The 24,452-nt window shown below is 40.4% G+C and overlaps 1 protein-coding gene across 7 annotated transcripts in view; it reads right to left on the bottom strand.

Moving 5' to 3' along the window:
• Nucleotides 1-529: 529 nt before the first annotated feature.
• HIPK3 (homeodomain interacting protein kinase 3) overlaps nucleotides 530-24,452 on the bottom strand; it is a 72,286-nt gene continuing 48,363 nt past the window's right edge. For 4 of the 7 annotated variants that reach the window (XM_084774632.1, XM_084774633.1, XM_084774634.1 and 1 more), the window contains exons 3-17: nucleotides 20,572-20,695; nucleotides 16,083-16,202; nucleotides 14,715-14,801; nucleotides 13,537-13,721; nucleotides 12,107-12,263; nucleotides 11,604-11,727; nucleotides 8,855-8,976; nucleotides 8,501-8,628; nucleotides 8,251-8,412; nucleotides 8,041-8,103; nucleotides 7,478-7,771; nucleotides 7,106-7,246; nucleotides 5,306-5,541; nucleotides 4,891-5,018; nucleotides 530-4,405 (exon numbers count right to left, since the gene is read on the bottom strand). In XM_084774632.1, the coding sequence (XP_084630758.1) occupies nucleotides 3,929-4,405; nucleotides 4,891-5,018; nucleotides 5,306-5,541; nucleotides 7,106-7,246; nucleotides 7,478-7,771; nucleotides 8,041-8,103; nucleotides 8,251-8,412; nucleotides 8,501-8,628; nucleotides 8,855-8,976; nucleotides 11,604-11,727; nucleotides 12,107-12,263; nucleotides 13,537-13,721; nucleotides 14,715-14,801; nucleotides 16,083-16,202; nucleotides 20,572-20,695 (2,548 nt within the window). In that variant the 3' untranslated portion in view covers nucleotides 530-3,928. The remainder of the gene's footprint in view (nucleotides 4,406-4,890; nucleotides 5,019-5,305; nucleotides 5,542-7,105; nucleotides 7,247-7,477; nucleotides 7,772-8,040; nucleotides 8,104-8,250; nucleotides 8,413-8,500; nucleotides 8,629-8,854; nucleotides 8,977-11,603; nucleotides 11,728-12,106; nucleotides 12,264-13,536; nucleotides 13,722-14,714; nucleotides 14,802-16,082; nucleotides 16,203-20,571; nucleotides 20,696-24,452) is intronic. The other 3 variants (XM_084774631.1, XM_084774636.1, XM_084774637.1) reach the window with 3 other exon arrangements.

The following is a 24,452-nucleotide window of genomic DNA, read 5'->3' as shown; positions in this document are numbered from 1 at the left end:
GTGGAATGCTTCCCCACACGCCTGCCTGCACACAGATCCTGCCTCAAGCCAAGGACTTGAGGATGAGGTGCCATTTGAGAATATTAACTGGAGCTGGCTCAGTTCTTTCAAAGTCTCACGTTGTGCTTTTCAAAAATCCTGTGACTTCCCTATTCTTCATCCATCAATAGCAAACAGAACACTTCCCTCAAAAATATTTGAGAAAATCAAAATTTCAAGAAAAATGGGCCACGGTTATACTGTGGCTTCAGGCGTTTCTGGCACACTACGCCAGGCTACAGACTGAAAAGGAAGGTGGAAGGCTGGCTAGCTGTGGTCGGCTCTATCTCACACTCACATCCACTAGCAGTCAGGACCTGGAGCAAGTTGCATAAAAAAGCTGTACTCTGTCCTCATTGATCTAACAGAAGTCCTAACATAAGGTGGCTCTGCATCAAATGACCCGACAAAGATGAGGTAACTTGGTAGCATCAGTCTTTCCCGTCTCTGCCGTTAAGAAGTACTGGGTGGAAAAAAAGTCAGCAAGCTGTTTGCTGCAATATATATATTTTAATTCAAAGTGAATCAACAGTAATACACCATAAATTCTTATTTTGACACTCACCAAAATAGTCACCTGGAAAACCCGCTTTTTGTGACAAAGTACAGAAGGCTTGGTCACATTTAAATCACTGAGAACTAGAGAGAAATACTATCGCAAACTGTAATAGACATTACATCCATAAAAATTTCCCAGTCCTTATTGTAATATTGCACAGTGCAATTGCTACATGGCAAACTAGTGTAGCATAGAAGTAAAAGCAAAAACAAACCAAAGAAAGAAGCCACAAGAGTAAAACTGCTCAACAGTTAACAGTTCAAACTAAGTCATCGAATCTATCATTGGGATCATTAAAATGAATCTTCCTACACCTTGCAGTGTATGATTTAACTTTTATAGAACACAAGCCAAGTTTAAAATCAACAGTAGAGATATTAAAATGAAAAGGTTCTGCTAATAGAGTAACATATTTAATTAAATACCCTGAAGAAAAAAACCTAAATATCAAAATAACTGATTAAAAATTCACTTGCAAATTAGCACACAAATATGCAACTTGGAAACCATGCAGTGTTTTATTTAAGAAAACTTTAAAACAAAACTATTAAAATAGTTTTAGAGGGGGTAAGATCCAGATTCTCCTGCCAATATACTAAAAGTAGACTTCAGGGAGATTTTGAAGTCTTACATTTTGAAACACAATAAAAAGCCCATGATTGCAAATAATTAAGAGCAGTGCCTTTAACTGTGACACGCCTTTAAAGGGCATTACTGTGGTATGAAAATGTCACTGTTACCATCTACAGTCAAGTTAACAAGGCTGCTCCCGTCATCAACTTTAAATATAGAAAATGCATCGTTTCGGGGCAGTAAGCTGGCTTACCAGGCCACCTCTGTGCCTGTTGTGACACAATCAATCTGTGTACCTGATGTTTGTGAAACATCTGTCACCAGCACTGAATCTTTCCCAGGAAGTGAGCAAACACCTGTTGGACTGCATAACTCAAATGGAAAGGCCGTGGGGGGCAGCAGTGACATCAACAGTGACTCCACGACGTGTCGTCTATAAACAGTCCTCAAGTTAATCTCAGTCTACTTCTTTTCGTAATGTGTGTTATATATCTTTCTATTTATATAAAATGCATAGAATCAATTACTAAAAACACTGAAACCTGTGGGGGAATCAAGTCCTTCATTTTCAGTGACTAAAAATGTGCTGCTGGTTTTTACTTTATGATCTAATACTGTAATTTAAAAAATCAACTTCAGGCACGTTTATGTCATGGATGATTATTAAATAAAACACTGCTCACGTCAATGGAGTAAAGAAAAACGTATCACTATTAGCTTATCATCAGCGCTGTACGAGAGCTGCACTTGTGTGCAACTTGCTTAGTAAGGAAATGCTGTCAATCCAAAACACTTGGAGTTTTACACTCAAATGTTTTGTACTGTTTATTCCAGTAAATGCTGTACGATTATATTCCAGACTTTTAAGGAAAAAAAGTTAAGTCAAGCCTGCAAGATACAGCTTTCTCAAGTGTCTACAATGCCAGTATGAAAATAAAAAATTAAGTTACATTGATACATCCAAGTTTTTATATGCAGTGATGAGCACAAACATTAATAGAGATAAAATACTGATGCAAATAACACACTCCAAAATAACATAGGCAATTGTTTCCATCATTTACAATACAGTAGTTACAATGACACTCCAAACAGAAAAGCAAAGAAAAAAAAAAATCAAAACCCCAGCTTCTATCTCGTGTAATTAGACTTATACAGAAATTAGAAAGCTAAATAACAACTAGTTAATCACCTAATTTCACAGCTATCTGAAGTGGCAATCGTTATATAGCAGCTTATCTATGATACATTCAAGATAAATGATACAATTTATTACTTGCCTGTAAGCTAAAACACAGCCTTGGTTTAATACCTTTCCTTAAATTCCACCTCTACACTACAATATACTTGAGGTCTATGCAAAAAGTAGCTACCTTTTATATAAGAAATGGATGATTAAGTCTTTGGTGCTGTAAAAGCAACTTCATTTAAACATCACCACCATCACCACCAAGGGGAGGGGGAGGGGAAAACCCAATACACACTTCCTAAGAGAAAAAGCATGTAATTTCTGTCCCTGACGGAATGTATTAAATAAGCAAACACCACCAACAAGCAGAAACGAGTACTACAATGTAAAAATACTTAAAAATAATCAAAAACCAAAAACCTTCTCACATGCATAAATGAAAAATTGCACACAAAGAACTCACATCTTTTCAAGCTTCAATAGTTAATATTCTGCGACTATGTGTTAAATACTGCGTGGTCTGCCCAAGCGAAGAAGAAACCACATCACGAGTCAATGAGCGTTTGCATTTTCTTTCATTATCTACTCGTCATGCCTACTGCACTCTAAACACTTTATGAAGTCCAATGATACAGCAAACACTCCCAAAATAAACGTAGGTTGTATTGCAGTCTCACTTAATAGGATATAAAATGCTGTGCTGTGACAGGATATCAGCTATCCATTAGTTACTGGGTCAAGTTTCCTTAAGCACTACTAACTGCTTGCTTTTCTTGAAGCTAGATCATTCTGAAAAAAATCAGACAGCAGAATTCAGCTATAGCAAACATGCTGCCCTCTTAATAAGGAAAAAGCAGCTACTATCTGAAATCATACCACACGAAACCAAAAGGAACGCCACTCTACTGAAAGAAAACTAAAGAGTAGGTCTGAATTTTAAGTGCTGCAGTCCTCAACATTTACAGATAGGTAATAACTTGAACAACCTCAAATATTTAAGGCACTATGTGTGGAAACGGTTTACAATGCAGCTGAGATTATTAGAACAACATTAAGAGCCAAGTCTAGGCAACATTTTGCCCATGCAAAAGACACATGCAAATGTACAGAACAATAGCTCAGTTGCTTAGGTTAAGTGCCCCAACATGTACACACTAAGACACGGACGATACAGCTCACTCGTATGCTGTAATTCTGACACATGTGCATCTGTTGCTCTAAGTCTAGACACAGAATGGCTTCCCAAATGTGGACGTGTCTTGCACTAGTTAGAAGGCAATTTTATAAAAAATAGCAGGAGCAAAACTGGACTTTTGCTCCCATAAGTCACCTGTCTAGAGTTACTACATTAAGAAGATACATGACCAAAGACAAGTTATACCAAATGTGCAAAACACATTAAAAGTGAGAGTTTTTTTAAAGCTCAAAGTTGTTTAAATTGCACCCAAGTCTACATGATTCAAAAATAATTTTCTTGTGCCATGGCTAATATTTATTAAATACCATGTTTTTATTTTTAATTAAACGTTTGTATCATTGAGCTTCCTCAATATACTGTTTTTGAGTTTTCACATATATGGATACTGGCTGAGTTTTGTTGGACTCAATGGAAATCCAGTATACGCAGGTGACGCTGCAATGTAAGAATGTGGAGGGAAGATTGGCTTGTACTGAGTCTGATGAATGGTTGGGGATGGTAACAGACGGGGATTTATGCCCACAGGGACTTGGTGAACTATGCCACTGGGGTGGGAGATATTGTAAGTTGGATGCTGTAACATAGGTCTTGAGGTACACGGAGAGGCTAGGAGGTGGGCCACTGGTGCAGCACTACTGAGGGCAGCTGACGATGGGTAGGGAAGGAGAGTAGGCTGTCCTCCGAGGTGCGCACTTCCAGCCAGATGGGCATGTACTGCTGTGTGGTTAGGACTTCCGTGAGGAAGAGTGAATGGGTTACTGGTAACACTAGTAGGAATATACGCTTGCTGTCTTCGATGTCCGAAGTTTCCATTCCACTCCTGATGCCCAGTTCCGAAATGCTGAACCTAATCACAAAGAAAAACGTGACTGAACAGCACATTTTATGAGATCAAAGTAAAGGCGAAAGGGACTGTGACTGCGGCTCCCACCGGATCTCGGAGTCTAGTTGATTAAGGAAAAGAAAGCACACCAACTTCTTTCTACTTCTTACAAATCGTTGCCACTGCCACTGCCACTGCCCGCTAGCACTGTTATCCCAGTTACCAATCCCTGCAACTTATATAGCACTTACATGTAAAGCTAACACTCACGCACACAACAATCCCACAACATCATTATCCCCATTATCTGCTCAATATTCACGCATCCCACAACACATCCCACACACACACACAAACATCCCACACACATCCCACACACACACATCCCACACACACACATCCCACAACACATCCCACACACATACACAAAATCAAAAACTAAAATAACACAAGAAAACAAACTGCTAAGCGTAAACCCCACATGCTCACAAGTCCACACAGGAACACACCTGGCTGAAGTTCAAATGCTGCTGCTGGAATGCTGATGTGGGCTTTTGCTGACGAGTACCCGAGGCAGAAGGCTGGTTCAGCTTTCCAGGGGCGGGCTGTCCTTTTATTAATGGCTGGCATGTAGAATCTGGCAACAGTAACCACCACACACAGACAAAATTACAGTTGGGGTTTCTGCTTCTCTAATGAAAATTAGACATGTGCCTACAGGTTTTACGTAATGGTGACTGGAGAACCTTAACTTAAACTTAAGAGAAAGTCATGGCTACTAAGAAAAGAAAGTCATGGCTTCTGAGCACTGGAGAACACTTGAAGAGATGTGGTAGGGTCAAGATGAGAGCTCAGAGATGACTTTTGACAATCCTGGTCTCCTGAGTTTAGACCTTTACAGGGCAACCAGAGAACTGAGTTTACCTGTGTTTGCCATGTGCGAATCCACGTTCAATCTACTTTCTATTCCCACTGGTGGCTCCACAGCAGGGCCAACAGCTGGCTTGGCTTCTGTGCCAGCACAAGTCCCCAGCTCTGTGTTTTGATGAGTATCCTCCACAAAACTGCTCTCTGCAAATGGACTGTCATGGCCTGAGGAGTCTGATGTTGGAGAGCCATCCACTGTCTCACACCCACTTTCCTGTTCATCATCTGACATACTATAAGAAAACATTTTTTTCATAATTAGTTCAAATGTTACCTATAGTCTCCAGCACACTAATAAGACGCTTAATTATTTTATATATTATTTTGTCTTTGGCCAATGTTATTTTTTCACAGAATTTCCATATTCTATTCAGACCAATAAACCAAATTCCACTTCGTAAATACACTTTTTTAAACTATTTCTTCTTTCCATCACATTTGCTCCATCATAATAGTTCATAAAATTCTTCTTTATAATTCTTCAAGATAAGTTCTGTCCTAGGGGCTAGCAAGATAGTTCAACTGGCAAAATGCTTGCTGTGCAAGTCAAGAACTTGAGTTTAGCTTCTAGCAACCACATACAAGGCTGCGCACAGTGGTGTGTATCTGCAGTCCCAGCACTGGGGGGCGGCCGGGAGGAGCCCCGGAGCTTGCTGGCCAGCTGGTCCAGCAAATGAGTCACCTCCAGATCCAGTAAGAGATCCAAGAATATGGTGGAGAGCAACTGAAGAAGAGGCTCATGCACAAACGTGTACGCACACACAAACACACACACAAACATCAAAGCAGAAACAAACAAAACAAAGTATTACTCTAGGCATCGGAACAAGATGCACAAGCATGTGAACTAGGGACTCTCGTATTTCAGACCCTACTGATGGTCAGGGTCTGTGTCAGCTGAGAGGGCTTTCTGGTCAACCTGCAGCCATGCCAGAGTCCTGAATCCCACGCTCGCTCCCCACTGGCTCAGCCCTTGTGCACTGGTATTTCCACATCGTTGCCTGTTTTAATCATTCATTTCAATCTTAACAATTTTAGGCATCTCTTTTTATATGTATACTTTTTTTACATGCATATATTCATGTTTAAAAATCATTTTATATGTGCATTTTTGGGACTGTTATGTGTACATTTGTGTATGCATCAACTTCTAAGGAGACGCAGTAGGGCTTATTTGTATCTCCTGCAAGGCTTCGGCTGGCTAGTAAGTACTCTAACCACAGTTCCTGACTAAAGGAAAGGAAATTGGATAAAACTAACTTTAAAATCCTTTTCAAATACTGTCGCCAATTTTTATAATGTTAACTCAAATGTATTTCATAAATATGGTTGCGGCTTATCTCTCAGTATGTTAGCACTTGTGCTGGTTAGAAGACACTACTTGTCCCCATTAAGGCCACACCAAGGAGGCTGACCAATCTCTAGGCAGTGGGCCACTCAGTGCCTCATCGTGAAAACTGTATTAGGACTTTAACTTCTCAACTAAAGGTCTGGTTTGTGTGTTTGAGATAAGGTCTCACAATGTAGCCCTGGAAGGTCTTGATCTCACAGAGATCCCCTGCCTCTGCCTCCCAAATTCTGGTATTAAAGGTGTGCACCACCACAAATTGGAGCTATTTTAATAGAAAAAAAAATGACTACGAAAACCGCAAGCGTACAAAACGGATGTAGTTCAAAACCTGTGTGCAAAAGAACAATCGGTGTAGTAAAGGGCAGACACTACTTTACACACGACTGAAGAGATCAGGCTCTTAGCAGGCTCGGCATTTATAAAAACCGTCTATTAAATTCCTCTACCTGTTCGGTCTCTTGCAAGGGGACGGGCTGGACTGCCCTGAGGAGCTGGTACTCAGAGTACTATCAGGACTACTGAGTGAACACATCCGGTCAATGTTCAAAGTGCTTTGGCAAGCTTCACAATCTAGACTACCTTTGCACCTGGAGAGGGAGAGAGAGAAAACATGGGGCAAACTGAGAGGAGACTCTGAAACCAGCCGAAGTTTTCTTCAAGTTAGTTAACAAGAAAAAAAAGAAAGAAAAAGGCAGTTAACAGCAGAATCAGCTACACAGACCCAAATTTAAAGCTTGCAAATTCAGATAAAGGCTACAATTATATTTATTCCAAGGGACACTGACAGTATGTCACAAACAGCTGGCTCTCGCACTTACTCTCTGAGTGAATGCCTGGGTGAGGTCTCCTCATCATCGTCGGTGTCACTGCTAATGGTGATCACACTCACGGCAGGGCTCGGGGAGTCGGCGATGATGATGGTTTGCCTCTGTTTGTCTGAAACTGAAGAATCCTGTCTGACAGACGCTTCATGGCAATTTCTTGCCTCTCCTTCTGAGGTATGATTGTCCTGGGTTTCTAAACAATTTACTTCCTCAACATCTTTCCCATTGATTATCTTTGGAGAAATAAATGCTGAATGTGGGATATTGGTATTCTGCAATGAATTACTCCTGCAACCAAAGGAATAATTTGTAATCTCTATAACCAAAATAAAAGCGATGTTTCTTAAAGATACTTTGTTAAACTAAACAACGCAAACTTTCGCTTGTTCGTGGATGTGACACATTGATATACCAAGAGTTTTGCCTTATAAAATATCTCTAAAATGCGGTTGTACTTTGCATTTACATTCTTCTTCGTATATGTGATATCCAAATGTCTACAGCTGCTATATTAGTCATTTAATAATAAGTCAAAAGGTCAATAAAGACAATCTTACCAACTGAAAGCATTTATTTCCTCTCTTCCTGGCTCCCATTCCATTAGTTTTACCAAAATACCTCTGAGAAATTAAGAAGGGAGCCAGCTTAGTGTTTGTATAAGCTACAAAAGAGGTCATTTTTTGAATACAATAGAGTGACCCTTTAGTGTACATGCAAACTTTACTCTAAAGTCTACCTTCAAAATGCAGAACAAAGTCAATACCAACCTGTTCTGGCACAGCTTATTTTTCTTGGTAGTGGCAGGCTGAGGCCAGACAACATGTGCAATGCCCACGCTGATAGGCTGAGGGGCCGATAATGTTATCTGGTTGGCTAGGAGAGGTGGTGGCATCACCGAGTTGTAATGATTGCTGTGTGGAATCATTTTCCTATGAAGCAAGTTCAAAGAAGTGAATCTCCTTTTCATTGTGACCTGATTTGCATATTATTCGTAGAGAAGCTCTGCTCTGGACTTACCCCCAGTCTCCCAGCCTCTGTGAAGCAGCGATGCCTTCCGAAGTCAGTGTTGCAGCTGCCGGAGCCATGGGAGTTACCTGCTGCCAGGCAGGTATCAGCATCTGCTGTGTTCTACCAGACCACGTCTGCTGTATCAGAAAACAACCCAAACAAAGTGACAAATAATGCCTCCCAAACTCAAACAGCTACAGCAACAACTAGTAACTACAAAAGCTAAAGGCCATGGCCTGCAGAAAAAACTGAATTCCCCACCAGATGCCTTTAATACTTCCTAGAAGTCCAGGCTGACATGGGACTTGTATTTACATTAAGGAGGACAGCACACATGGAAAAAAAGAGAACACTGTGACCAACCTGTGAAAGAACTCCAGGTCGGATCTGCAGCGGTTGTACAGCTGGCGCCTGAGTTACAAGCGGAACTGTATTGTCTACCCTTATAGAGTAACTGCTGGGCTTGCCGTGTGTGGCAGGAATACCTAGGAAACAGAACAGTCATCCAACAGGAGAAAAAAGCTGTGTGATTTATGAAATTATTTTAAAGATAAAGACTGAAATTCTGATTCACATTCTGTCCATTTCTACATGAGCATAATTAACAAAGAAACCTATTAGTAAAGATGGAGCTCTATTTTGTAGTATTTTGTCTCAAATTCCAAGGCCAAATTACTCCATCTTAAAAAAAAAAAAAGTGCTACAAAGCAGAACCACTTATTCTTCCTGCAGCTTCTCGTTTCCATCAAGTTTGCTACTGTGGTGTTATTCACCTCTCAGACAGTTTTCCCACCATCACAGGGGCCTGGGAAGACAGGATCAGGCCTAGATCTTCACAATAACCTAGTAGAGAAGCGTGCCTCCTCTCCACACACTTCCCTTTGCTTCCGCCATGTCAGCTTCAAAACTGTCAGGACCTCCCACGCCTGTCACCAAAAGAGGGTGCATATCTCACAAGTAACGATAGATCCTGGGGGGAGGGCTCTGAACTGCCCAAACTTACATACATGCTATCATATTTCAGCCTCTAAGGAGGTAGCGAAAACTGCCTGTCCTGCCTGATCTGATAACGCAGCAGTGCCTTGCCTAATATGACAAGCTACTAGGACTACAGAACAAATGCTACCACTTCTGTGAGAGGTGGGGAAGGAAGAGGGGGGGGTGGGACAGAGGGAGGGAGGGAGAGACAGACAGAAAGGCCTGATAGACGTTTAATTCTGTTACTGTTAAATTTTCTCTTCAATGTGTCGCAAACCACTTTGTAAATAACAACTCTTTCAATACGGAACTGAAATTAAGCAGGGCCACACCCAACTTGGAAGCTTTGAAAACAGAATTCTGAAATATCCCCAAAGATGAGGGAAAAAACGAACTATAATCAATCCTCTCTACCATAACTCCAACCTTGTAGCAGTCAGTTTCATTATGGACCGCATCACTGGGCAAATCTGTCTGCTATGTGATAGGTCTGAAGTGTACTCACACAAACGAAGATGGGGACCCATCACTATGCAATGTAATCACAACTGCAACAAATTCACCCCTTGTGTCAACAAAATACTGTGTGGTACAGGGTGGTGTAACTTAATCTTTTTTTTTTTTTAATGGGAGTGATGTTAAGTATTTCTCTTTAGTCACAAGTAATAAAATACTACAGTTGTTAGTCTTTTTCTATTGGACAAAATCCTTTTTTTTTTTTTTTTGTAATCACAGAACTCTATTGTTCCGTGCTAGTCCTAAAGAAAACATTATTTTTTTCTGTTTATTTTTCTCAGACACTTGGTTTACTGTCTATGTGCTCTATTTTCTGTGTCCACAAGTGCCCTCCATAAGCAATGCTCACATAAATGTGAGCATTTCTGTCTCTTCTCTCTTCCCTTTTCTGATTAAATTCAGTATTTGAATTTTTACAGTGAAGTTAACAAACTAATTGATTAGAACTGCTTTAATATTTGAACAGCTAGATACAAAGGCTGCAGAAGAGTTGGGTGTGGTAGAACGCAGCTGCAATCCCAGCACTGTGTCGTGGAGGCAGGATTATTTAAAGTTTAAGGCTGTCCTGGGCTACAAAGCTAGACAACGCCTCTAAATTGAAAGGCAAATCAAACAGACAAACAAGAGGAGCAATACTTAGGGTCTCCAGAGAGGCCAAGACCATGTCTAGGGCAGACACCACAGTTATACCATTAAAATATTTGCACAGATATTCTTTAACAATTATAAACCAAAAAAAAAAAAAAAAAGATAAAAGACAGCCAGGCACAGGTGGCACATGTCTGTAAACCCAGCACTCAGGGAACTCACTCAGTGCACTCAGTGCAACTCAGAGGTTGCAGCCAGTCTGGTCTACAAAGCAAGTCCAGGAAAGCCAAGGCTACACAGAGAAACTTTGTCTTGAAAAAAAAAACCCAAAATAATAAGAGTAATAATAATAATAAATGACAAAAGATTTGCCTTATCACACTGAAATTTATCTTATGAATCTCTTTACACATGGTGCTATTTATAAGAGATCCACGCTGAAAAACACTGCTATTCCATATCTGCATAAAATACACCACAGTGCAGGAATGATCATACCACCTATCCAATCTATTTTTCTTTATAAATGCTAAAAAAAAAAAAGGTTAACCCTCAAGTGGTATTCTAAAGAGAAAAATCAGAAGTGTATTTCCAGGTCACCTGACTCAACATCAATCACTTTCACTAAAACTGTACAGCACTGAAGATGGACTTATCTGTTGCTTTAAGGTAGGAAAGCCAGAACTCCAGATGCAGAGGCAGCTGGATGGTGAGGTGAGTACCAGGCCAGCCTGAGCTACATAGAAAGAACATATCTTTTAAAAAAGGAAGAAAAGCCAAGAGGTGGTGGTACACGCCTTTAATCCCAGCACTTGAGAGGTAGAGGCAGGTGGATCTCTGAGTTCAATGCCAGCCTGATCTACATAGTGAGTTCCAGGGCAGCCAGGGCTACACAGAGAAAACCTGTCTTGGAAAAGAAGAAGGAGGAGGACGACAAGGACGAGGACGAAGAGGAGAAGGAAGCGGAGGTGGAAGCGGAAGCATAGGAGGAGACAGAAATGCCTACATTATATTCGAAATGAAAACATACCTTGAATAGCTGGAGGACAGATAATCAGGGTTTGATGAAAAGCATCACCACACCCGAACTGTGCAGTTCCCGCCTGCAGAGGTATGCCATGGTGCACAACCGAGTGAGCAGATGTGGTTAACGCCTGAAACAATCAATGTAGTTCACATTATGCAGGGCAGCCTTCCAATTGCCACAAATACACTATAAATCCACATCTACTGATTAAGGTAACAATTCTGCAATAAAAAATGAAGCCAGAAAATGAAACAAAAGGCAGACTCATCAACTTCAATTGGGTTTACTGAACTCTGTTTTTGATGGAGCTGCGGTCCTAACAGCAGAGAAGGGGGATTTGAGAGGATGACTGAAAAGATACATCCTTTTAGCTTTGATATAATAGAACAGCCATACTAATGCTCATCCTTTGCTGCACCTGCTACTGGCTTGATGCTTCTACACCTCAACGCAAACTGACCAATCAAAAGACTTTTCATAAAGTAGTAACAACTGTAAACTCTTACCTGGCTTCTTAATGTTCCGAGTTTAGTAAAGTTTGCTGTTAGAGCAGCAGTGCTATTTGATGCAACTGGTCGTAAGAGTGACATTTTACTGTGATTATTTGTTTCACATGAACTTGGACACTTACAAATATCCATGATATGAAAACAGGACTTTACACTGCACAAAAAAAATTAAAGAATATTGAAACATTATTTAAAATGTTCAGTTTAAGGTTAATGTATACAACAAAATAAAAATTATTTGGAAAACAAATTCTACAATTTGTACTTTATTTCTTGTACTTTTTCTAACATAAATTTCTAGAAGAAAAATATAAAAGCAAATACATATTATGCTGGTAAAACTTTAAGAAACCAAAGCAGTATTATGCACTTTGATTAGCATACAATAACTTAATAATCTCTACCTTATATAATTTTTCTTAAATTTTAATATACGAATCACTAAATTAATGGTATCAAGAATGTCATTACGATGTTATTTTCAAAGTGCTTATTTATGGAAATCCACAGAATATCATCAGTGTTTAAAAGAAGTATAGCTGGGTTTATAAAAATACGAATACAGAGCATTTCACAGTAATGAATATTTATTCATTCACATAATAACTTTCTTTACTATTTTAAAAATAGTAACTAAGTTGCGTTAGGCAGGAGCGAGTGTTCCCTAATGTCTGAAGTGGTGGGCTTCGATGCAGCAGCATTTCCACACATAGGAGCGCTATGCATCACTTCATCCCTCTCCCTCCCATCCCCCTCCCTCTTATTCCCCTTGTGCTGGTCCACTCCTCCCCCAGAACAGCTCTCTCTTCTGCTCTGATGTACACGATTCTATTACCTTTGCCAACCCAAACACACCAGTCTGGGAGACGAAAATGTCTCAAGTTTTGCTTACAGCAGCTGGCAAGGCCTTCAGGATGTGAGCATACCTTCTTCCTACTAACCCATAAAACCCCTCCTTTCCTTCTAGAATTCAGAGGAGCAAAATAACAAGAAAAGAAATCAAAAGATATATAAGGAAAACAGACAACAGACTTACAAGTCTCAAAAAAGAGGGCAGTGAAAATGGAAATGGAACTTGAGAGTGAGCCTCCACCATTCCTCGTCACCTCTCACTGTCTGGCCTTCCAGCTTGTGCTCTGACTCTGCTCTGCCCCTTACTAGTCTGCACAAACTCAGCTGTGTGAGCTCAATCTCATTTAGTGAGGACACTGACTTTCTATATAGCTACCATTATTTTAAAAATACTATAAAAGATATAGTGGGGGAGGAGGTCCCCTTCAGTCACAGACCTAGGGGAGGGGAATAGGGTGAAAGAGGGAGGGAGGAAGGAACAGGAGGATACAAGTGACGGGATAACAATTTAGATGTAATCTGAATAAATTAATAAAATTAAAAATAATACTATAAAAGATTATAATGTGACATACTGGTTGCTGTGAGGGAAATCTAGAAGATGCTTCATATTAACAAATGGATGGTTCAGAGTCTCAATTGGAGTAATTCTTAAATCTGCATCAATCAGCAACATTTTCTTCAAAAGACTAACAAATTCTCTTCTATCAGCTTTCTCAGCCAAAAGATCACTTCCTTCCAAGTCCATCACTGTGTTCACCTGTAACAGCAAAGTTTCAAGCCATCAAATAAAAATAAGCCATAGAAAGAAGGACTTGTTACATTTTCACAAACAAAAAAACAGAGAACTATGATTATTTCAAACAGAAAGAACTGGAATTCACAAATCTACATAACAAACAAGATTCAAAGTGGGAAATTTTAAAAAACAAAACAAAAACTTATTACTGCATAAGTGAGTGTATAGGCCTGTATGTGCATCTTTGTGAATGTGTGTCTGTCTGTATGACTGTATTGTATCTCTGTGAGTGTATGTGTGTAAATGTGTTGAGTGTATATATGTCCATGTGTGTCTATCCCTGCGTGTGTATGTGTGTGTGTGTGTGTGTGTGTGTGTGTGTGTGTGTGTGTGTGTGTCTGTCTGTCTGTCTGTCTGTCTGTCTGTCTGTCTGTATTTATATATCAACTCTATGTTGAGTGCGTATGTCCCTGAGGGAGTGTGTGTGTCTCAATGTATATGACTCTGTATGGATGTATCTGTGTGTGTGTGTGTCTGTGTTGAGTGTGTGTTGGATGTATATACCTGTGAGTGTGTTTGTATGCATGCACACATGTGGACAGTCAGACATCTCTGTGGAGTAGCTTCTTTCCTTCCACCTTAAAATGTGTTCCAGGAACAGAACTCAAGTCACTAGGCTTAAATGTCCAATGCTTTTTCCTGTTGAGCCATCTCACCAGCCCAAATGTTTACTACACACACACCTATTACTAAGACAGGAAAAGAAGTCTTCCTGGTAGTTTGTCTCTTAAAGATCAAAGAAATTAATTAATTAACTAATTAAAATATGATTTAAAACAAATACAATTTAGTCCTTAGAAGTTTAAATTTTTCGAGTTAATTCTGTCTGAAACACTTAAAAATAAGCTTTTTTTAAAAGTAAGCATTTAGAAAATGAGTAAGGTGTCTTCTTCAGTCCTTAGCACTCAAGGATCATCTTCAGCACACAAGCTTTACTGTGACTTCAGTACTCACGTGCACTATATCATCCAGACTGCTGAATATGTACTTCCTGGCTTCCTTAGACTTCATTCCTGTCTCGGCTTCATGCTCTTCCAGTGTCTTATCATAAATACCAGAGAGAAATAACATAGTATTACTCACCATATCCCAATTTCTATTCCTTTAAGCCTGACACATTTAGCTTAATACCAGGTATAGTAGTTTCAGAATAGTAACAAGCAAATGTATTTTATAATACAAATAAATGAATAAATATGAAGCCAGGAAGTAAGCACTCAGGTAAGCCCAGTACTCAGGAGGCTGAGATAGAAGATCCAGTTGGAGGCTAGCCTGGACTACATAGTAAAGCCCTGTTGTACTGGTTAGTTTGTCAACATGACATAAGCTACAATTATCTTGGAAAAGGGAACCTCAAGCTGAAAAAAATCTCTATCAGATGGCCTATGGGCAAGTCTGTGGGACATTTTCTTGATTAATGATCAATGTAGGAGGGCCCATCTCACTGTGAGAGGTGGCATTCATTAGTGCAGTGCCACACCTGGGCGCATACAGTCTCAGGCAGTATAAGGAAGCCAGTGGAGGAGCTGAAGAGACAGCTCGGTGATCAAGAACACCTGTTGCAAGGAGATGCAGCCATGGCTCTGTGGCTAAAAGCACTGACTGCAATGGGCAGTGGTGGCACACATCTTTAATCCCAGCATTCGGGACGCAGAGGCAGGCAGATCTCTGTGAGTTCGAGGCCAGTCTGGTCTACAGAGTGATTCCAGGACAGCCAAGGCTACACAGAAAAACCCTGTATTGAAAACAAACAGAAAACAAACAAACAAACAAAAAACCACCTTGTTGTTGCTCTTGCAGAGGATGCAGGTTGTTTTCCTGAACCTGCAGGGTAGCTAACAAGCATCTATAACTGCAGTTCCAGAGGACCTGATGCCCTCTTCTGGTCTCTCAAGACACCAGGCACACATGTGGTACCCATACATGCATGCAAGCAAAACACACATAAAAAGTAAAATAAATAAATCCAAATTGATGGACTATGAGCAGGTTGTGAAAGCCAAATAAACCCTTTCCTTGCCAGGCTGCTGTTTATAATGGTGTTTATTATAGACAGTAAACCGAACTAAGATACCCATTTTCAACCCTATAAAAGAAACCAAAGCTGGTAAAGGTAGAAAGTAGATAGATTCAGACCCTGTCATATAGTGCTTATTAATATATATTAATATAAAAATTGAGCAGAAATGATAACTATATGTGTGTGCGCGCATGAGCTTAAAAAGCTTTGAAGAATAAGCAATAAGACAAAGAGTATGGAAGGCATTATCCATACGAGGCATCTTTAAAAACTCTTTAATAAATATATTTTTAGTGAATTACCTTTAATCTCCAACCAGAATGAGACATATCTGTTTCTCTGCAAAAAAATCTTGTGGATTTTGTACCCACATTTAACAATTGTTCTCCTGGTAAACCTTGAGTTTGAGAAATGTATCGAATCTGGAAAATAATTTTTAAAAAAACCAATTTATTCTTTCATATGACAGGCATTAATTGAACATTTTATCAGCAACTACACTAGATCTCTGGTTAAGAAAAAGATACCATCTACATCCTCAACAACTCACATAAGGAAGGAAACTACAGCAGTTTAAGTACACAGTAAATGTAAGGACAGACAGGGAAGGAGACGTAAAATAAATGTAGTCAGAGCTCCTTGAGAAAAGCTTGAGTATATTATATGTAAATTATTAATATAATGTAAAATATTAAAGATCTACGTAAGTCAAGAGAGGAAACCAACATGTCCAAAGCCTGGGAGTACAAAGGGTTTACTAAAAGAGAAAGAGTAAGAGATGAAATTTCCTTTGCGGGTAAGGGGAGGCACTACGAGAGGCTTGAACCTATGACCTCACACATGCCAGGCAAGCACCCTACCACTGAGCTACTCCCAGCCAGTAACTCACTAGGAAGGAAGGACGGGGAGGGGTTTGGATAAATGGACTAGATGACTTATTCTGGGGGAGTGCAGACAACCTCAGCGACCTGTGTGAGAAAGTGACAAGGTTCCAGATGCATCCTCCCGGGGACACATCGAACACCACCCTACCCACAGGGCCCCTGAGCTCCTTGTCTTCTGTCTGGACCACCTGTCCTGGGTGGCACAGGGCCCTCTTCAGTTTGGGGCTCTAAGATCAGCTTATTCATTATGCCTTCCAAGCCAGTAAGCAAGAGTCAGCTCTGTCTTTCCCAGCAACCCCGACTCTTGCAGCTAGATTTTCCTCCATTGTGCTTTTTACCATCTGGTATGCTACACTTGCCTTTCCATCCTCTTACTCTACTCTGCAAGTCCCAACATCCAGGACAGTGCCTGACACACATTACGCCTTAGATAGTGGCTCTCACACTCCATGACTGGTCAGCACGAGAAAAAGCACGGGCTTTAAAGAGGTAAATACAACTCAGGACCAGAAAGGTCCTCTGCCTTCCTTCTTCCCAGGCTGACCCTAGACACTGCTTTATTCAGCACTCCACCTCTCCTTCGCCTTCTTTTTCTTTCTTCTATCAACTCCTTCCTCTCAGATTAAGAAAAATCCCATATCCGCTGTTAATGGCTTCTGAAAGCAGACTGTCTGTGTTAGGTTTTTTGCTTTATTTTTCCAACATGTGTCTCTGTGGGGTGTGATGCACGTATGCCTGTTTGCATGTATATGGGAGCATGTGTGGTGTGGAGCATGTTCATGTATGTTCGCAAGTGTGTAGCCACCAATGATAAGGCTCTGTGCTTTCTCAGTTGCTCTCCACTTTCTTCACTGAGGCAGAGTCTCTCAGTAGAAGCCAGAGTTTGCAGATACAGCTCCTGTCCCTTTCTCCTGAATTTGGGACTAGGCATAGTCAAATCCATGGGATCTGGGGGTGCAAATTCTGGTCCCCAAACGCACAGTGCAGCAAGCCTACCGCGCTATCTCCCCAGCCACTTCTCTATAATCTATACTTCTAGCCTGAAAACAGAGACTGTTAAGTCTCCCAGGGATGTGATGACAGGAATGTAAAGGAATGTAATGGGAGTTTCCGGGCCAGAAAGGAACTCGGTAAGCATTAATGAGAAATATTACTAGTGCCCACTGTCAGTGTATGGTAAAAATGGTAATGATGTGTTTTTAAAATAATGTACAAAGGCTAAGGCTATGATTTGGTGGTGGAACTCTTAGTTCAATCCTGAGCCTTGTGAGGGGGGACCTCAAGTTTTTAGTTGGGCACACAACTATAATCTTAGCACTTGTGAGATGGAACCAGGAGAATCACGAGCTCAAGGCCATCCTCAGTTACAAAGACAGCTAGAAGCCATTCTAAGCTACCGAGACCCTGTTTCAAAGAAACGAAAAGGAGCCCAGCACCTTATTTGGAGTATCTAAGTGTATAGAGGCAACTGAATACTACGAAGAGAGAACAGATAAGAGAGAGAAGTATATTCTACTAATCCTGAAGTGGGTGATCATAATCTGAGGAGATAGGTGGAATCTATGAAAATGAAACAGTAACATTTGTAAAAAAGAAAAAGAAAAAGAAAGAAAAGAAAGGAAAACAAAAAACAACAAAAAAAAAAACAAAACAAAACTTCTCTCCACTGAGTATTTACACTGGAGGAGAACATGGGCCATCTAGTGAACTCGGGGCCATCCTGGGCTATAGTGTGAAATCCTATCTCAAAAGGGGAATACGTTCCTAAGATTAAGAACAAAATAACTTATGTGTGTATTTTTGAAAACTACAATTATTGTTGCATTGTGATAATGGCTTTCCTCAGCCTCTTTGGAAGAACACATATATACACATATACAGATATGTGTAATCTCTGGAAATATTGCTCATCCAAACTAGGTAATACCTGTTCCAAGTGTGGTTTGGTTTCTCCTATTTCTCTGTCTCTAAAAACAAAAAACCAACCAACCAACAAACCACAGGATTTAGAAAAATTGGGCTTGGGTCAGGCTTTTGTCTTTAAAATTACCATTGTGACTTAACAAGTCTATTCATTGGGGGAGAGGGGGGCAGAGATGTTTGAGGAGGGAGCACAGTAACTCACCTTTAAAGTTCTGATAAGGCTAACTTGACCTGCCCACTGTGGAGCCTAAATCTAGACTACAGCAGCAATTCAACTTGAAGTTGCCACTAGATGGCGCGTGTTCCAAAGGACTATGCATGTCATAAACTAATCCATAAAGCCACAGTAACTTTCTAGCAGCTGATTGGTGGTTTGGTGCTTCAGCATCTTGGAATTATGAGACTCTAGTTAGACTGCCAAATCCTTCAGCACTAGCAATAGTTTATCAGCTACATCAAAGTTGACTAAAAACATAGCAGAATAGAAGATGTACAGATACTGTTATATAAACTGTCTTTTATAGGACTTCAGAATTATAAAGGAGACAACCTGACCCAAAAGAGAAGGTTCCACAGTAGGACGCGAATGATATCATCTCATGTTAAAAATAATTAATACTGAAACATTTAAGTCACCCAAATTACTTCTCACATCCTTTTTTATTTTTAAGATTCATTTTATTTTGAACTATGTGGCTGTGTGTATATGCATGTGTGTACAGGTGCCCATGGAGGGCTGAAGTGGCTGTTGGATCCCCTGCAGCTGGAATTACAGACAGTTGTGAACTAACTCATGTGGGAGTTAGGAACAAAAGTCAGGTCCTCGAGGAGAGCAGAACATGTCTAGACCACTAAGCCATCATTTTAGCCCCTCACATCCTTTTTGATACAGAAAATCAACACTAAAAATCAGAATTAAGGCCAGGCATAGTGGCGCACACCTTTAATCCCAGCACTTGGGAGGCAGAGGCAGGAGGATCACTATGAGTTAATCCTATCCTGCTCTGTGTAATAAGTTCCGAGTCAATCAGGACAACAAAGAGAGACCCTGTCTCAAAAAATAAAAATGTTAAAACAGGCTTGGCAAGTGACACATGCCCTAAGGGTCACAAAGTTGGAGAGGGGACTACAGAAGGACAACCTGCCTCAAACAAACAAAAGCTAAGCACTATAGTATTTAAATATCATATGTTATATAGGATGATGAATTATTTTACAAAACTGGTTTGAAGTCTTTAGATTGTAACTTAGCTTATAAAAATTTATCTGTGGTCGTTTGAATATGATGTCCCCAATAAGTGTCCAGCATTTTGCACACTTGGTCCCCAGTTGGCGGCTGTTTGGGGAGGTGTGTGCCCTTGTGGAGCAGTATGTAAACAGGGGCGGGCTTCGACTCTCACAAGTCTCTTGCTACTCTGCACTAGCAATCTGCTTCCTGTTTGTGGCTTGAGATGTGAGCTGCAGGTACCCGCTGCTTCTGCCTCTGCTCACGGACTCTAACTTTCTGTAACTTATGTAAGCCCAAAACAAACTCTTCCTTCTCTAAGTTGCCTTCATCATGCTTTATCAAAGCACTAGAAAAGTAAGATATTGCTAGAGTATCAGAAAAGGGCTTTTAGGGCTGGAGAGATGGTTCAGCAGTTAAGAGCACTGTCTGCTCTTCCAGAGGTCCTGAGTTCAATTCCCAGCAACCACATGGTGGCTCACAACCATCTATGATGAGATCTGGTGTGCAGATGGACATGCAGATAGTGCATTCATATACATAAAATAAATAAATAAAAATCTCTTTAAAAAAAGAAAAGAAAGGAGTTTTTAAGTCAAGATCTAATGTTAAGTGAATTTAAATTCCCTAAGAAAGATACTAAGTTTTGACACTTTATGGAGATTTTCACATCTTGTGTATAAAGAATTGTGCATTGCTATAAAACTAAAAGTTACTCTTACTTTCTGTCAATTCAAATCTCTGTGTCAGTTCTGTTACCTGATCATACTCCAAGGCTCCTGGGTAGAGTGGCCATCCAAGGAATAACTCTGCAATCACACATCCCAATGACCACATGTCTATGGCTTCACAAAATGGCAACCCCAATATAATCTCTGGAGCTCTGAAATTAAAAAATAATAATAATAAAAATAAATCAGTTTCCTTTTCATTTTAAATTATCTGATTTTATTTGACATCCTAAGAAAAGTCCCAAGATGACAGAGAAATCTTGTTTATAGTAATATCTAAGAACTCTTTAAACTGCAATCCTAACCCTAATCCAGGTGAAAAGCCTATGCGCACAACAGCCTGTAATGATCTCTTCCCCACAGCTCTTTTCCTTCACAAGATCTCTGTGAACACTTGAAAAAGAAGAAACCAACATAGATCTTGCTTTTCAAGCTACAGCAGATTAGAAATAACACACAAAAAGAAACCTGCCTCCCCCCCCCCAAAAAAAAAAACCTAAACATTTGTGATATCAAAAGAACTGAAAAACAGGCAGTACAAGTTAAGACCAAATGGCAACCAAAATTCCCGAAGATAAAGTTGATCTAGACCTACATTTCCTTCAGAGCAGACGGTAATGCGCACTCACGTGGATGTGACGACTGCAGTATAGTCAGTCAGAAGGTAAAAAGCAGAGTATGGGCTAGACATTCTCAGTGGTTAAGAACACTGCCTGAGCTGGGCATGGTGCACACGTCTTTAATCCCAGCACTCAAGGAGGTAGAGGCAGGTGGATCGCTGTGAGTTCGAGGCCAGCCTGGTCTACACAACGAGTCCAGGACAGCTTGTGCTACACAGAGAAACTCTCGTCTCAGGGGGAAGAAAAAGAACACTGCCCGCTCTTCCACAGTTCAATTCCCAGCACCCACACGGCGGTTACAACTGTCCGTAACTCCAGCTCCAGGGGAGCCTAGGCCTTCTTGTCCTCCACCAGCACCAGTCACACGCGTGCTGCATAGACTTACATGTAGGCAAAACACCAATAAGCATAAAAAATAATTAAATAGGTTTCTACATTATTTGTTAAGTACAGTGTAAGACAAAATAATTAAATACATCTTAGCACTTAAAATACATCAGTTATTTGGGGGGAAAATGTATCATTCTCAGATTTAACTATGCTGCTCCATCATGTGGCTCTCTTACGGGGGGTCTAACTATGGTAGGAGGCCCCATCCACTTTCTTAAGGGAACTAACTATCATACACACAGCTGTATAGCTGCAAAGGAACCAAGCACACAGTTCTCCTAGGTGCATGGGCATACACGTGTTCAGCTTTAAAACAGTCTTGTCTTAATAGTCCAAGACTTTCAAGCACAGAACAACGAATATTTCCCTTAAAAGATCTGAGAATAATTGGCTATGTTGCCATATTTACTTTTTCCGCTACAGAGATTATTTTCCTGTGCAACTACAATGTAATCACAAACATCAGAAATCGAGCACAGAACATGTTACCATCTAAGCCTCAGACTCTATTCCGAGTTGGCCAGTTGTATTAACAATGTTGGGCCAAACAGCTCAGCAGGTAAACAGGCCACTAACCAGGCAAAGTAATCTCAGTCCCTAGACTCCACCTGGGAAGAAGAGAGAAGGAACTCGAGGGAGGACCCTCTAACCTCCATGTATGCACTGAGAAAGTACACGTGTGTGCTGGAGCACATACATAGACACATGCACATGAACACACAAACACACACATACAATAAGTGTAAGTAACATGTAATAACAGTGTCCTTTCTGATGAAAGGGGCCAGATTGAGAATCACATCTCTTAAGTCTTTTTCCAATATGGAATGTTTACTTGATTCCTGGCTCTGGCCTAACATACAACAGGTCTGTTACTTGCAGAAATGTCCCTGCATGTGGATTTATCTGGTGGCTCCACACAAGCCAATTAACATTACAAATCTGCTATGGAAATGTTTTCTCACCAACTTCATCAAATGGCACACAAGTTTACTACGTTATCATTACTAATTTCCACTCTCACTGATTGACTATTGTAATATGCTATGTTCTTCTTTTTCCATTGTTAATTAACTTATTTGCAATGTTTCCATTGAAAACCATGTAACTATCCTCTTCCTTATTAGACATTAGAGCCAGGTGTGTGTGCACTCCTGTAAGACTGAGGCAGGAACACTGGCTGAGCTATGTAGGCAAGACTCTGAAAAAAAAAAAAAAGCTTTTAAATTTATTTGTGTATTTCCTTCTACAAATATAAATTCATGAATCCCTATTTTATTCAGTGGGTTATAATCTAATTTTACCACCTTCAACTCTTCCCAGTTCACACCCACATACCCAACTTCTCAATCTCTCTCTCTCTCTCTCTCTCTCTCTCCCTCCCTTCCTCCCCCCCCCCTCTCAAAACAAACCAAAATTTAAAAAAAAAAAACATGGAGTCCATTTCATGTTGATCAACTACTCCTGGACAAGAGGCCTGCCATGGATTGTGGTTGGCACACCACTGCCACGCCAGGGAAGGAAACAGATTTCTCCCTGTTCCAGTTTTTACCAGTTATAAACAGCTTCTTGGTTGGGGATGGACTTTGTACCCACCATTTTCCTTTCTCCAAGCAGGGAGTTTTCCTGGCTTGGACTGTACAGATCTTGCTGGACCTTGCTATCCTGAGCACCAACCCTACCATGTCCATCATCAGCACGTGGAGGTGGGCAAGAACACAGCAAGGCACCTGCAGGGAGGACGGCCGGGATGCAGCAGACCCACGGTTTCTATAGCTGCTCTTCCCATAGAAAATGAACGGCTCACACCGTGACCCACTACTTGGGAGGCTGAAGTGAGGACTGCAAGGAGCTGAACGCCAGCCTTGATTACACAGTGAGCTCCAGACGCCCTGTCTCAAAAAAACAACCTTAAAGCAATGCATTCTAAGAATAATGCACAGTCTCTGTAGTGACAAAAAAAATTGTTTCCAATCCCTTCACCAGCTGAGAAAATATACTTTTGTATAAGCCAACTTCCGTGTATACAGATATTACACATAGACAATGCACACATTAAATAAGCCTATTCAATGAGCAGTCCAACTTGCTTTATAAGGAATTACTCACAGTTAGGAGTCCAATGTGAAGCCTATAGCTCCAAAGTTGAGGTTAAACGGTAACAAAGCCTATCTATGTTTCTTTTTCTGCCATGTGTTTTTAGTCAAATCTATTGCTGTTCGTTACAATCAAATACTTTCTCTTTCTAAGAACTTGAAACACTGATATGAAACACAGCTTGACACTGAGAACTGGTGAGTTGAAAGGGCATTTTCCTCAGTGAGAGCAGAACTGACAGGACTGGCGGGCTGTTGATAGAGCACTGGAAGGGAATGCTCGCAATTCTTCACATAAGAATGCAGTGAAGTAAGAGTCATGCAGAAAAGATGACTATTAATGGAACATCTCTCTCTCTCTCTCTCTCTCTCTCTCTCTCTCTCTCTTTTTTTTTTTTTTTTTTTTTTTTTTTTGTTCCATTTTAACCTACTTGCGCAAGTCAAATGTTGAATTACTAGCAGAAGAAACTCAGCCCTGTTAGGGAGAGGGCTGTCTTAGCTTAGGAACTCAGTATGCCCAATTCTGGAAACAACTATACTTATAGTAGGCAGGTATCATAGTTTATTAGAAATGGAACTAAGCTAGGAATTTGTATATGTGGCATACTCATCAAGAAAAGTATGGAGCTATGGCTGTACCTCAACCCTAGAAAGCTTTCCTAGCAAGCATGGGGTACTGGGGTGCAAGGGAGGAAGAGAGCAGGGAGAAAAACTGATCACAAAATGGCTCCTAATAGAGTGATCTTACAAGCAGAGATTATAAATATCTGATCTTCACTTCTTTGTATTAATAAATTATATGT

The sequence above is a fragment of the Acomys minous genome (genome assembly GCF_964271855.1).
Source record: "Acomys minous genome assembly, chromosome: 3".
NCBI classification, from domain to species: domain Eukaryota; kingdom Metazoa; phylum Chordata; class Mammalia; order Rodentia; family Muridae; genus Acomys; species Acomys minous.
This window is presented reverse-complemented; position numbering and strand designations above follow the sequence as displayed.